Source organism: Aptenodytes patagonicus, unplaced genomic scaffold, assembly GCF_965638725.1.
Source record: "Aptenodytes patagonicus unplaced genomic scaffold, bAptPat1.pri.cur scaffold_520, whole genome shotgun sequence".
Classification (NCBI taxonomy): domain Eukaryota; kingdom Metazoa; phylum Chordata; class Aves; order Sphenisciformes; family Spheniscidae; genus Aptenodytes; species Aptenodytes patagonicus.
Genome location: NW_027472418.1, coordinates 15,512 through 29,000, shown reverse-complemented (window position 1 = coordinate 29,000; position 13,489 = coordinate 15,512). Strand labels below are relative to the sequence as shown.

At 71.3% G+C, this 13,489-nt stretch overlaps 1 protein-coding gene across 1 annotated transcript; it reads left to right on the top strand.

The window, feature by feature from the left end:
- The first annotated feature begins 4,533 nt into the window (after positions 1 to 4,533).
- Positions 4,534 to 12,758, top strand: AGAP2 (ArfGAP with GTPase domain, ankyrin repeat and PH domain 2). The gene is given in 21 exon segments (XM_076364062.1): positions 4,534 to 5,069; positions 5,072 to 5,263; positions 5,266 to 5,364; positions 5,445 to 5,532; positions 6,076 to 6,161; positions 6,238 to 6,379; positions 6,469 to 6,603; positions 7,100 to 7,221; positions 7,335 to 7,487; positions 7,890 to 7,976; positions 8,065 to 8,169; positions 8,250 to 8,412; positions 8,489 to 8,608; positions 9,110 to 9,256; positions 9,953 to 10,104; positions 10,177 to 10,268; positions 10,916 to 10,962; positions 10,965 to 11,136; positions 11,219 to 11,474; positions 12,014 to 12,037; positions 12,039 to 12,758. Coding segments are annotated over 21 exon segments (3,084 nt in total). The 5' UTR covers positions 4,534 to 4,550; the 3' UTR covers positions 12,222 to 12,758.
- The last annotated feature ends 731 nt before the right edge of the window (positions 12,759 to 13,489 follow it).

Here is a 13,489-nt window from a genome sequence, read left to right as displayed (position 1 = left end):
CCCCCCCCATCCCCGGTGGGTGCCGGGGGGACACACCGCGGTGGCTCGCCACAGGCCGTGGGCGGGTTGCTGGGACGACGCACCCGGCTCTGTCACGAGCACCAGAGACGTGCCAGCTCCCCGGGGACCCCGCGTGGCGGGGGGGACACACACAGTCCCCAGCCCCACCTGTGTCCCCTCGGCCCCGGGGCACCTCTGTCCCACGGGGTCGCGGGGCTGGGTTGTCCCCCCCCCCGTTCTCGCCCGCTGGGTGCCAGCACCCACCTCCCGGGCACCCTTGGGTGGGCACAGAGGGGTGGGGGGTGGGGGTCCCACCCCGCCGAGCCTGAGCAGGTGCCGTGTCCCCAAATGCTGTGTCCATCCCCAAGTCGCCCCCCCCCATCTGTCCCCAAGCACCGTGTCCCTCCCCGAGCCCTGTCCCCGTCCCCGAGCCCTGTCCCCAGGGTCCCACGTCCACCCCAGGACCCCGCGTCTGTCCCCAGGCCCCGTGTCCCTCCCCAGGCTGCGCCACGGGGACACGCTGGCGTGGCAGCGTGTATGGCTGGGGGGACGGGGACGGGGACGGGGGGGGTCACGCTGGCGGGAGGTGGGGGACGGGGACGGGGACGGGACGACGGGGGGACACAGGCCGGGGAGGTGGCCGGCCGTGGCGGTGACGGCCTGGCCCCGGGTGCCACCAGCGGGTGCCACGGCTGGTCCCCCCATCGCCAGCCCCGCCGTTGCCGTGGCAACGGGATGCGGAGGATTTCTGCGCCGCTGCTAAAAATGCCGGAAAACAGGCGGCCGGGGCCTGCCCCGTGGCACGGCCACCCACGGGCCCCACGGGCCCCCCACGGCCCCCCACGGCCCCCCCCCCCCCATGGTCCCCACGGCCCCCCCACTGCTGCCCGAGGGGGAGAGGAGGGAGGGGGCTGGGGGGGTGGGGGGTGCAGGGTGCTGGGAGAGAGGGAGGGAGGGAGGGACATGGGGGGGTGGAGGAGCGGAGGGAGAGATGGAGGGGTGGATGGAGAGGGACAGAGGGATGGAGGGAGGGACGCGGGGATGGAGAGAGGGCTGGGAGGGAGGGCTGGAGGCGGGGGGGGGGGGGGGCGCACAGCGAAGGGCGGAGGGGGGGTGTCGGGGGGGGCCGCCCGGGAACCCTCGCGCCTGCCCGGTAGCGGCGGGGCCGCCGCCCGCCCCCGGCCCGGCCCCGGGAGCGGCGCATGGCGGAGAGCGGCGGCCCCGGCCCCCCCCGGCCGCGCAGGGCCCCCCCCGCCGGGCCCCGGCCCCCCCCCCCCCCGGCCCCGCCGCCGCCGCCGCCGCCGCCAAGGACGAACCCGTCGGGGCGCTGCCGTGAGCCCCGGTCCCGGGGGGTCCCGGGCATGGCCCCCCGCGCCCCATAACCCCCCATCCCCTCAGCGTCCCCCCCCATAACCCCCCCTCCCCGTAACCCCCCCAGCCCCATAGCCCCCTCACCCCTCCCCATAACCCGCCCCTCCCCATAACCGCCCCATTCCTCCCACCCCCCCTCGATCCACCCCCCCCCTCGATCCACCCCCCACCCCTCCATCCCCGTAACCCCCCCATCCCCCCGCCCCATAACCCCCATCCTACTCCATCCCCCCACCCCATCACCCCCCCCCCCCAACCCTATAACCCCCCCCATCCCTCCATCCCCCCCCCTCCAGTGCTGGGGAGGGGAGGGGAGGGGGGGGGGGAGCCCCTCACGATGCCCCCCGGTCGCTAACCCGGGGGGGGGGGGGGGGGGGCGGCCCCGATCCCGGCGCCGGGGGGGGGGGCTGGGGGGGTGGATTTGGGGGAAGGGGGGGGGGGCGGCGGCGGTGCCAACCCCTCCGGGGGCGGGCGAGCGGGGAAGGCTTCGGGGAGGCAGGGCCGGGGGTGGGGACCGCGCCGAGCATCCTCCCGGCACCGGCGGACGCGGAGCCGGCGAGGGGAGAAAAACGGGGGGGGGGGGGGGGCCCCCACACACGCACACACACAGAGGGAGGGGGCGGGGGGGGAGCTCTGCCCGCCTGCCTGCCTGCCCGGCTCCGGGGTGGGTGGGGGGGGGGGGCGGGGGGGGTGTGTGTGTGGGCTTTTGCCCTGCCCGCACCCATGAGCAGGACCACCGGCCTCCAGCGCCGGACCACCTACCTCATCTCCCTCACCCTGGTCAAGCTCGAGTCGGTGGCAGCCCCAGGGGAACCGGAGCAGGCGGGGGGGGGCGGCGATGGAGCCCCCCACCCCGGGCAGGCGGCGGATGCTGCTGCCCGCGCCGAAGACCCCGGCGGTGGCGGCGGCAAAACCAAGAGGCCCGAGCGGCTTTTCCAACGCCAGGACGCTCTCTGGATAAGTACCACCGGCTCCGGCCCCACCGACGCCCCGTTGCCCTCCGGCAGCCCCCGGACCCCTAGTCCCGGCCCGGTGCTGACAGGCGAAGGTTCGGTTGCCCCCCGGCTCGCTGAACCCCGCGGTGGGCATGGCGCCAACCGCCCCCGCTCGCCCGCCTCGACGCCCGCCGCCGTCCCGCCCGCCGTCCCCCCCAAACCCGACCCGGCCTTGTTGCCCCCCGCCGTGGCCCCCAAACCTGACCCGGCGTTGCTGCCCCCCCCCCCGGCCGTACCCCCCAAACCCGACCCGGCGTCACTGCCCCCCCCCCCCGCCATACCCCCTAAACCTGACCCGGCGTTGCTGCCCCCCGCCGTGCCCCCCAAACCCGACGCCCTCGCCCGGGGGGCCAAGGGCACCTTGGAAGCGCCGGGGGAACGGGGTCGGGCACCCCACGAGTGCCCACACCCCTCGGCACCCACCCGTCGCCCGCTGCTGGGCCAAGCCAGCTGGGGTTACCCCGAGGGTGCCCCGGACGGGGGCAAACCCCCGTCCCACCCGGCACCTGGCTCATCCTCCCCGCACCCGGCCGCCGGCGCCCGCCGGTTACGCCTGGCCGGCACCAAACCCTTCAAGACGGTGACCACCAGCGGTGCCAAGGTGGGCTGCGACGCCAAGACGGGCAAAGGCGCCCACAAAACCCCCGGCAGCCGCCTCTCCTGGCCCGAGGGCGAGGGCAAGGGGCGCCCCAAACCGGGGGGCAAAGCGGGTGCTGAGGGGGGCCCCCGACCGCCGGCGCGGGCTCGGCTTTCCCCCCGCAAAGGCAAAAGCAAGACCCTGGATAACAGCGATTTACACCCGGGACCGGGGGGTTTGGCGCCGGCGCCCGTTCCCCCCCTCACCGAAACGGGGTTGAAACGGGGGCGCGAGGGCGGCCGAGCCTCCACCCGCGACCGCAAGATGCTCAAGTTCATCAGCGGGATCTTCACCAAGAGCCCGGCGGCCACCCCCACCCACCCCGCGCCCCCCTGGGCCCTGCCCAGCACCGACCTGGGCAGAGGCGCCTCCCCCAGTGAGTACCGGGCTGGGGGCGGCGGGGGGGGCAGGGGGGCATTCGAGGAGGGCAGCCCGGATGCCAGGGCCCGTCGTGCCCTGCCTCAGTTTCCCCTGCGTCCCTGGGTGACCTGGATGCAGGAAGGATGGGGAGGGGGGGGGGAGTGGGTGGGTAGCGCCGGATGCCCACGTCCACGCGCCAGCTGTGCCGTGGGACGTCGTGTCGTGCCTCAGTTTCCCTGTGGCTGCGTGTGGGGCGGGAGGTGGGGTGTGGGGAGCGTGGGACAGGGGAGGGGGTGCTGCCGGACGCCTGGGTCCACTTGCCGGCCGTGGCCCATGTGGGGCTGTGACTTGTGTGGGGCAGAAGGACCCATCTGTGCCCCATGGCTGGGGGGAGATTGGTGGGTGCTGGGGCATGTGGCGGGGGCGGTGCTGGTTGAGGACTTGTGACCCACCAGGCAGGGCCACCCCCAGCGCGGGGGGGGGGGGGACGACCCAGGCGTCCTGGCCCGTGCCCGGCCTTGGGGTCCCATGGGGCAGCTGACGTGGGGGTCCTCAGGTGCCGGCCATGGTGGGGGCTGCCGTGCCTCAGTTTCCCTGTTGGGGCTGGCTCCATCGGGCTCAGGTGCCGACCCCTCACCCGTCTGTCCATCCCGGCGTCTGTCCGTCCGCTGCTCCATCCGTGCGTCACACATTCGTCCATCCTTCTGTCCCGCTCGCCCCACGTCCATCTGTCCGGCCGCCCCGTAGCCACCCTGTGTCCATCCGTCCGTCCCTCTGCATCCCTTCGTCCACCCCAGTCCCATCCCCGACCCCCCGGTGCTGTGGGGCGCGTGGGCAGAGCCTGCCGGGGACCCAGGGGTGGCAGTGGGGACACCCGTGGGTGGCAGCTCGGTGACGATGTGCGGGGTGACAGGCAGCAGCGTTAACCCCTTGCCTGCCATGCACCTGGTGGGGGGGCAGCCCTGCATGTGGCACGGGGGAAACTGAGGCACAGGATGGGGGGGGACCCTCTGCCTCTGCCCTGCCTCAGTTTCCCTTTCCTCATGGTGCAGGAGGTGAGGTGCCGTGCTGGCGGCGGGGGGCTGGGGGTGCTGGTCAGGGCGTGCGAGGGGCGCAGGCAACGTCCTTGTGCCATGCCACGGCGTGTGCTTGTGCCACGCCGTGTGCTTGTGCCGTGTCACATCCTCATGCCCCAACACGCTGGTGCCTGCCATGTTGTCGTGCACCACGTCCATCACATCCTCGTGCCCATCGTGGGCTGCGCCACATCCTCGTGCCATGCCGCGTCCTCGTGCCATGCCGCGTCCTCGTGCCATGCCACGTCCTTGTGCCGCGCTGTGTCCTGGTGCTCATCGTGTCTCCGAGCCACGCCACATCCTCGAGCCACACTGTGTTCTCATGCCCATCGTGTCCCTGTGCAGGCCACGTCCTCGTGCCACGCTGCATCCTCCTGCCTGCCATGTTGTCATGCACCACGTCCATCACATCCTCATGCCCATTGTGTGCCACATCACGTACTCGTGCCATGCCGTGTCCTGGTGCCCAGCGTGTCCCTCTGCCCATTGTGTCCCTGTGCCACGCCACGTCCTCATGCCACGTCGTGTCCTGATGCCCATCGTGTCCTGGTGCCCATCATGTCCCCATGCCGTGCCACGTCCTCCTGCCACGCTGCATCCTTGTGCCCGCCACATCCTTGTGTCCACCGTGTCCTTGTGCCCATGGCCATGTCCCCGCCACGTCGCGTCTCCGCATCCCTCCCGCCGCCCCCGCCAGGCTCGGTGCGGTGCCGTTGCTTGGTGACGGCTCGTGGCCGCCCACGCAGGATGCTGCCGGTGGCACTGCTGCAGGGCTGGGGGCGGCCATGCCCCCCCCCTCCCCAGCTGGGGTGCCAGGGGGTGCCGGGGGGTGCCTGGGCACCATCTCACCCCTCTCCTCCCCGCAGAGGCCTTGGTGAACAGCCAGGAATGGACCCTGGGCCGCTCCGTCCCCGAGATCCGCCTGGTGGGTACCGTGTCCCCGTGTCCCTGCCCTGGGTCCTCCTGTCCTCGGCTGCCCTGACACCCCCTCTGCCCTCTCCCCAGGGCGTCCTGGGCAGCAGCAAGAGCGGGAAGTCGGCGCTTGTCCACCGCTTCCTCACCGGCTCCTACGTGGGCCTGGAGCCCACCGAGAGTGAGTGGCCACGGGGATGGACATGGCCGTGGGGTTGGGCATGGCCGTGGGGATGGACAGGGCCATGGGGATGGACAGGGCCATGGTGCTGGGTATGGCCATGAGGATGGACAAGGTCATGAGGACGGACAAGGCCGTGAGGACGGACAAGGCCGTGGGGCTGGGCGTGGCAGTGGGGTGGACAAGGCCATAGGGTTGGGCATGGCCATGGGACGGACAGGGCTATGGTGCTGGGCATGGCCACGGTGCTGGGCACGGCCATGAGATGGACAAGGTCATGGTGCTGGGCATGGCCACGGTGCTGGGCAAGGCCATGGGGACAGACAAGGCCGTGGTGCTGAGCACGGCTGTGGGGTGGACAAGGCCATGGAGATTTACAAGGCCGTGGTGCTCGGCATGGCCGCGGGGGTGGGCAAAGTCATGGGGACAGTCAAGGCCACGGGTACAGGTAAGGCCGTGGTGCTGGGCGTGGCCATGGGATGTTCAAGGCCATGGGGCCAGGCAGAGCCACGGGGCTCCCCCCTCTCCTCCCTCCGGCTCCAGGTGGTCAGTTCAAGCGTGAGGTGATGGTCGATGGCCAGAGCCACCTCCTGCTCATCCGGGAGGAAGGAGGCGCCCCGGACGCCAAGGTATGTGGGGGCTGGGGGCCAGGGGGGGCCGTGCTGGCTGGTGCCGAGCCCTGACCCCCGTCCGCGTCCCCCCCAGTTTGCCAGCTGGGCAGACGCCGTCATCTTCGTCTTCAGCCTGGAGAACGAGAGCAGCTTTGAGGAGGTGACGCAGCTGCACGCGTTGCTCAGCGGCTACCGGGGCGCCGGCGAGGTGGCCCTGGCGCTGGTGGGCACCCAGGGTGAGCTGGGGACACGGAACCAGCCCCACGGGGACGGGGATGGGGATGGGGTGGGGACGACCCCCGTCTCACTCCCCTGCTCCCCCCAGACAAGATCAGCTCCTCCAACCCCCGGGTGATCGAGGACGCCCGTGCCCAGGCGCTCTGCGGGGACATGAAGAGGTGCCTCTACTACGAGACCTGTGCCACGTACGGCCTCAACGTCGACCGGGTCTTCACTGAGGGTGGGTGTCCCGCGGTGCTCAGCTCCACCAGCAGGTCCGGTGTAGCCTGGGGGGGGGAGGTGGGTGCTGGTGGTGGGCTGGGGGCCGTGGCTGGGGGCAGGGGTGGGTTGGGGGCTGGTGACCAGGTAGGACAGGGACCGTGGCCAGCGTGGGATGGCAGTCGTGGTTGGGTGGGATGGGGACTGTGGCCAGTGGCTGGGGTGGCTGGGGGCTGGTGACCAGGTAAGTTGGGACTGTGGCCCATGGCCAGGGTGGCACAGGAGTCATGGTGGGTGGGCTGGGGACAGTGGCCAATGTCTGGGGTAGGATGGGTCCGTGGCTGGTGGCTGAGGTGAGATGGGGACCATGGCCAGATGGGATGGGGACTGTGGCTGGGGTGGGACGGGAGCCATGTCCAGGTGGGATGGGGACCATGGCTGGGTGGGATGGGGACCGTGGCCAGGCGGGCTGGGGGTCTCAGCAGCATGGCCCGCCTGACGCGAGGCTCTCGGCGCAGTCGCCCAGAAGGTCGTGGCGCTGAAGAAGCAGCAGCAGCTCATGGCATCCTGCAAGTCTCTGCCCAGCACCCCCAGCCACTCAGCTGCATCCACCCCTGTCGGGGGCATCCACCCCGGCCAGGTACGCCCCCCCCCCAGCTCGCCCAGCTCGCCCTGCCCCGGCCAGGCGCTGCCCCCTCCCCGCACTGTCCCTCCAGCCACGGGGCGCGGGGGCTGACCCCGTGTCCCATCCAGGCCAGCAATGGTGGCCACACCAGCGACTACTCGTCCTCGCTGCCATCCACCCCCAACGTCAGCCACCGGGAGCTGCGGAGCGAGACCCCGGCCCCCCTGGGCACCCCCAGCTCCCTGCACCGCGGGGCCAAGCGCCGCACCAGCCTCTTCGCTGTGAGTGCGCCGGGACCCCCGCGGCGGCAGTGGGGGACGTGTGGCACCCAGGGCGTCCCCCTGGAAGGGTGGTGGTGGTATGGGGGGGCACGTGGCACCCAGGGTGTTCCCCTAGCGGGGTGGTGGCAGTGGGGGCTATGTGGCACCCAGCATGTCCCCCTGGCGTGGTGGTGGTGGCACAGGGGGACATGTGGCATCCAGGGTGCCCCCCCCCCCCAGCAGGGTGGTGATGAGGGACACACACGGCACCCAGGGTGTCCCCACCATGGGGCTCTGGCAGTGGCGGTGACGTGGGCACCCCAGGGTGTCCCCACAGTGGGGCCGCAGTGGTTGGGGACATGGCACCCTGGGCACCCCCAGCAGTGCCACGCGTCCCACCGACCCCATCCCCTGTCCCTGCAGACGCGCCGGGGCAGCGACTCGGAGAAGCGGAGCCTGGACAGTCGGGGCGAGGTGGCGGGCAGCGGCCGCGCCATCCCCATCAAGCAGGTCGGCGGGGCGGTGGTGGTGGCGGTGGGACACGACAAGGTCCCCAGCCGTCCCCTCCCTGTCCCCCTCACCGTCCCTTCGTCCCCAGAGCTTCCTGCTGAAGCGCAGCGGCAACTCCCTCAACAAGGAGTGGAAGAAGAAGTACGTGACCTTGTCCAGCAATGGGCTCCTCTTCTACCACCCCAGCATCAATGTGAGTGTCCCCGTCCCCCACCCCTGTCCCCACGACGGGGAAGGAGCCCCGGTCTCAGCCCCTGCCTGTCCCTGCGGCAGGACTACATCCACAGCACCCACGGGAAGGAGATGGACCTTCTCCGTACCACTGTCAAGGTCCCCGGCAAGCGCCCGCCCCGCGCCATCTCTGCCTGCGGCCCCTCCGCCAGCATCAATGGGCTGGTGAAGGACGTGGGCGGCGGGACGGCACCCGAGGGTGGTGGTGAGTACCGGGGCGGTGGTGGTGGCAAGTGGGGTCTGAGGGGACCCCCGTGTCACCGGTCCTTCCCCACCCGCAGCCGGCGCCTCCCCCGTGGGGCTCAGCCTCCCCCCGGAGCCGGGGATGAAGGGCACGGGCAAGGCTGAGCGGTCCCTGCAGCGCTGCGCCTCCGCCTCCAGCGCCAAGCTGTCTGGCTCCGGTGAGTGTCCCCGTCACCTCTCGCCCTCGCGGACCCGGCCACCTCCCCAGGATAGAGCCAGGGACCTCACCTGTGGTGGCCCCAATGAGCCCGGTGGCCTCTGGTGAGCCTGGGGACCCGGTGGCCCTTGGTGGCCCTGGTGATCCTGCAGGCCACAATGAACCTGGTGGCCCTGGTGAGCCCAGTGGCCCCAGTGACCCTGGTGGATTTGGTGACCCTGGTGGCCCCAGTGATCCTGGTGAGACCAATGGACTTGGTGGCCCTGGTGGTCCTAGTGACCACAGTGAACCCAGTGGCCCTTGTGAGCCCGGTGGCCCCGGTGAGCCCCATGGCTCTGGTGGACTTGGTCACCCTGGTGGCTCCAATGGCCCTGGTGAGCCCACTGGTCCTTGTGATGCTGGTGGCCCCAGTGACCCTGGTGGCCCCAGTGATCCTAATGAGTGCAGTGGCCCTGGCGAGCTCGGTGGCCCCCAGCACCCCAGCGTGTGGCTCTCTCAGCAGATGGCCCCCCCGCCTTCGAGGCCATATCCAGCCCCAGCAGCTCAGGCAAAGACCCGCCGCCGTCGCCCATGATCGACAGGAAGAAGCACCGACGGAAGAAGCTGATGACGCCGTCCAAGACGGAGGGCTCGGCCGGGCAGGCGGAAGGTGAGAGCCGCAGGGACGGTGCCCCGGTCACTCGTGGACGGTGGCCACAGAGCCGTGGGGACAACGGCACCGTACCCCACAGGGACGATGCCCCAGGATGCCACAGGGCTCCGGCGAACGGAGGATGTGGGCCTGATCCTGCCCGCCCCCGCCCCTCGCCACGCTCAGCCACCGCTGCCCTGCCCACGCGTCCCCCCCCCTCGCTCTGCCACCGCCTGCCACCCCCCTGCACCCCGGCACCCTCCCCCATCCCCCCCGGGGCTTTGCGGGCTCCTCTCGTGACTCTCTCTCCCCCTTTCCTCTCTCTGCTCTCGCTGCCCCGGACCCTCCGCAGCCAAGCGCAAAATGTGGAAATTAAAAAGCTTTGGTAGTTTAAGAAATATTTATAAAACAGGTAATGTGGTGCGTGGCGCGTGGCCTGCTCCACTCATGCATGTGGCTGTGTCCCATCCTCGCCTGCCGCCACCGCATCCCCTGCCGGGCAGAGCCGGGGGGGTCCCCAGGAGCGGGTGGGTGGTGGGGACCACCAGGGGTGGGCACCCCTTTGGGTGCAGGGGGGCGGATGTTGGGGGTGACGGGGTGGGTGCTGGGGCAGCTCAGCACCACCCCCCCCCCGAGCGTGGGACACCCCCCCCCCCGCCACGCCGTCCAGCCCCGTGTCCCACCGCCCGCCGGGGGGGGTCTCTGGTCCCGCAGAGGAGGAGAACTTTGAGTTCATCATCGTGTCCAGCACGGGCCAGACGTGGCACTTCGAGGCGGGCAGCTTCGAGGAGCGCGACGCCTGGGTGCAGGCCATCGAGAGCCAGATCCTGGCCAGCCTGCAGTGCTGCGAGAGCAGCAAGAACAAGGTAGGACCCCGCGGGTGGCCGGGGGGCCACGGTGCCACTGCCCCCCGCCCCGCTCACCTCCATCTCCCCCAGGCTCGCATGGACAGCCAGAGCGAAGCCGTGGCCATCCAGGCCATCCGCAACGCCCGGGGCAACTCGCTCTGCGTGGACTGCGGGGCGCCCAGTGAGTCTCCTGGGGGGCAGCCTGCGGGGGGGTGGGGGTGGGCATTGGTGATGTGGGGCCACGGGCCACGGGGGACCATTGGTCACACAGTGCCATGGGTCATGTGGGGCCATGGGTTGCATGGTGCCATGGGCCATGTGGGGCTACTGGCCATGTGGGGCCATCGGTTACTTGGTGCCATGGGCCATGCAGGGCCATTGGCCACGGGGTGCCGTTGGTCATGTGGTGCCACGGGCCATGTGGTGCCATCGGTGACACGGTGCCATCGGCCGTGCAGTGCCGTGGATCACAGTGTGCCACGAGCCGGGCCATGGGCTACCCAATAACCTGGGCGAGGAAGCACCATGTGCCACATGACACCACGGGCCATCTAATGCCGTGGGCCATGTCATGCCGTGGGCCACCCCATGCCCTGGACTAGCAAGCACCGTGTGCCACGTGATGCCATGGGCCACACTGTGCCATGGGTCACGTGCCGCCATGGGTCACACAGTGCCATGCACCGTGGGGTGCCACAAGCCAAGGGGTGCCACGGACCATGCAATGGCCGCATGCTGCCATGGGCTGTGCCGTGGCCAGACAGCGCCACGGGCCATGCACTGCCCCCGGCACGGTGCCGACGGTCTCTACACATTTCCCCCCCCAGACCCCCACCTGGGCCAGCCTGAACCTGGGGGCCTTGATCTGCATCGAGTGCTCGGGATCCACCGCAACCTGGGCACCCACCTGTCCCGCGTGCGCTCCCTCGACCTGGACGACTGGCCCCGGGAGCTCACGCTGGTGCTGACGTCCATCGGCAACGCCACCGCCAACAGCATCTGGGAGAAGAACCCGCAGGGCCGCTGCAAGCCTACCCACGAGTCGTCCCGGTGGGTGTCCTCCCACCCGCCACGTCTCCACTGTGCCACCTCCCCGGTGCCACACGGTCCCTGATGCCACCCGTCTCCCCAGGGAGGAGCGGGAGTCGTGGATCCGGGCCAAGTACGAGCAGCGGCTCTTCCTGGCGCCGCTGCCGGCGGCCGAGGCGCCGCTGGGGGAGCAGCTCTTCCACGCGGTGCAGGAGAAGGACCTGGAGACGGTGCTGCTGCTCCTGGCCCACAGCAAGAAGGAGCAGCTCAATGTCAGCACCGGCGACAAGGACCGGCGCACGGCGCTGCACGTGGCCTGTGACATGGCCCTCGTGGTCATCACCCAGCTGCTGGTGTGGGTACGTTCGGGCAGGGGGTGAAGGGGAGGACGGGGTGCTGGGGGGGGGGGGGGCGTGGCATGGCGTGGGGGGCATGGGGTGGCTGTGGGGCACATGGAATGGTCATGGGCACCATGGCACGGCCAGGGGGGAGATGGCATCGTCATGGGGACCATGACATGGCTATGGGGGACATGGCATGGTCTTGGGGACCACAATGTGGCTATGGGGGACGTGGTGTGGTCATGGGGACCGTGACGTGGCTATGGGGGGAGATGGCATGGCTGTGGGGACCATGGCGTGGCTACAGGGGGCTATGGCGTGGCCATGAGAATCATTGGATGGCCATGGGGGAGTCACACCATGCCAAGCAAGACGGGATGGCCACGGGGAATGTGCCGTGACCACAGGGGATGTGGCACAGCCACAGGGGATAAGGCACATCCATGGGGGACACGGCATGGCTACCGGGGACGTGGCATGGCCACAGGGACCATGTCATGGCCACGGGGGCCAGGGCTGGCGGCACGGGGCAGCTGACTTGTCGGCTGTTCCCACAGTACGGCGCGGACGTTCGGGCGCGGGGACGGGCAGGGCCGCACAGCGCTCTTCTACGCCCGCCGCGCCGGCAGCCAGGAGTGCGCCGACATCCTGCTGCAGCATGGCTGCCCCGGCGAGGGCCCAGGCGGCCCGGCCACCCCCGGGCTGCGCCGCAAGAGCAGCTGCGCCAGCGGGGGTCCCTGCGAGCCCCGGACCGCCCTGGTATAGCCAGCGAGGGGCCCGGTGCCCGCTCAGCATCCCCCCGGACTGCAGGTGCCCGCGGGCCCCGGCTCGGCCCCGGCGTCACCCACTGCCGCCCCACGGTTTGTATTTTTGATGCTCTATTTATTATTCAGCTCCCGCTGGGGTCTCTTCTGGTCCTGTCCCCCTGCCCGTGCCAGGTCCCCCCCCATCCCCTGCCGGGGCTCGCGGTGGCGGCACTGCCACCCGGACGCCTGGGTCCCCCTCCCGGTGCCGCCGTGGCCCCCTCCCCGTGCGTCATGCTCCGGCACAGGGTGGGCACCGCGTCTCGGCACAGCCCTGCCGGGGCCAGGACACTGGGGCTCCCAGCCTGGCGCCGTGGCCAGTGACACCCCTGCCTGTGTCATCCCACTCATGCCACCCCCTGCCCGTGCCCCCCCCGCCGCCTTCCCTGGCACAGGTCATCCCCCCCTCTCCGTGGCACCCCGCTCACATCACCCCATCGTGCCACCCTCCCCGTGCCCCCCCTGTCCCTGGCCATGCCACCCCCTCTGCGTCACCCCAGTCATGTCACCCTCCCCATGTCACCCCCCCCAGCCATGCCACCCCCTCTATGCCCCCCCGCCCCCCAGCCATGCCACCCTCCCTGTGTCCCCCCCCCCCGGCCATGCCAGGCCCGTCCCCTGGCACAGCCCCCTGGCTCCGTGGCAGGAGCAGAGCAGACCCCCTCCCCCCCCCTCCTTTTCTACAACAACCTTTTGTACACCCCTCCCCCCCGCCGTCGCCTGACCCCCCCCCCCCTTTTTCTCGGCGTCCCCTTGGGAACCTCTTTAATTTATTGCTTCGTTTAGCGTTAGGATAGAGCCAGCCCCCCGCCGCGGTGCCATGGTGCCCGGCGGGGGGGAGAACCGCCGGCGGGGCCCCCGCCACCTCTCCCGCTGGCCATGGGACTGGGGACGGCCACCCCATCCCCCACCCCGGGACCCCCCCATGAATGTAGGGGTGCCCCCTGCTGTGACGCCCCTGATGTGCCACGTGCCCTGGCAGCGCCGGCGGGGCTGAGCCAGGGCCCCAGGGTTGGGGGTGCCGGGGGTGCCGGGGGGGGGGGGGGGTAGGGGTGGTCCGGACCGTGCCGGGGAGGGGTCCGGGCCGTGTACAGCGTTTTCATCTCTCGGGTTGTAACTGTAAGTACGTAACAATGTCGGACTTGGCGCTGTGACCGTGGCTGCTCCTTCCTGGCGTCGTGGCACGGGGCGGCAGGGGCACGGGGCAGGGGGGCAGTTGGGTCGTGGAGA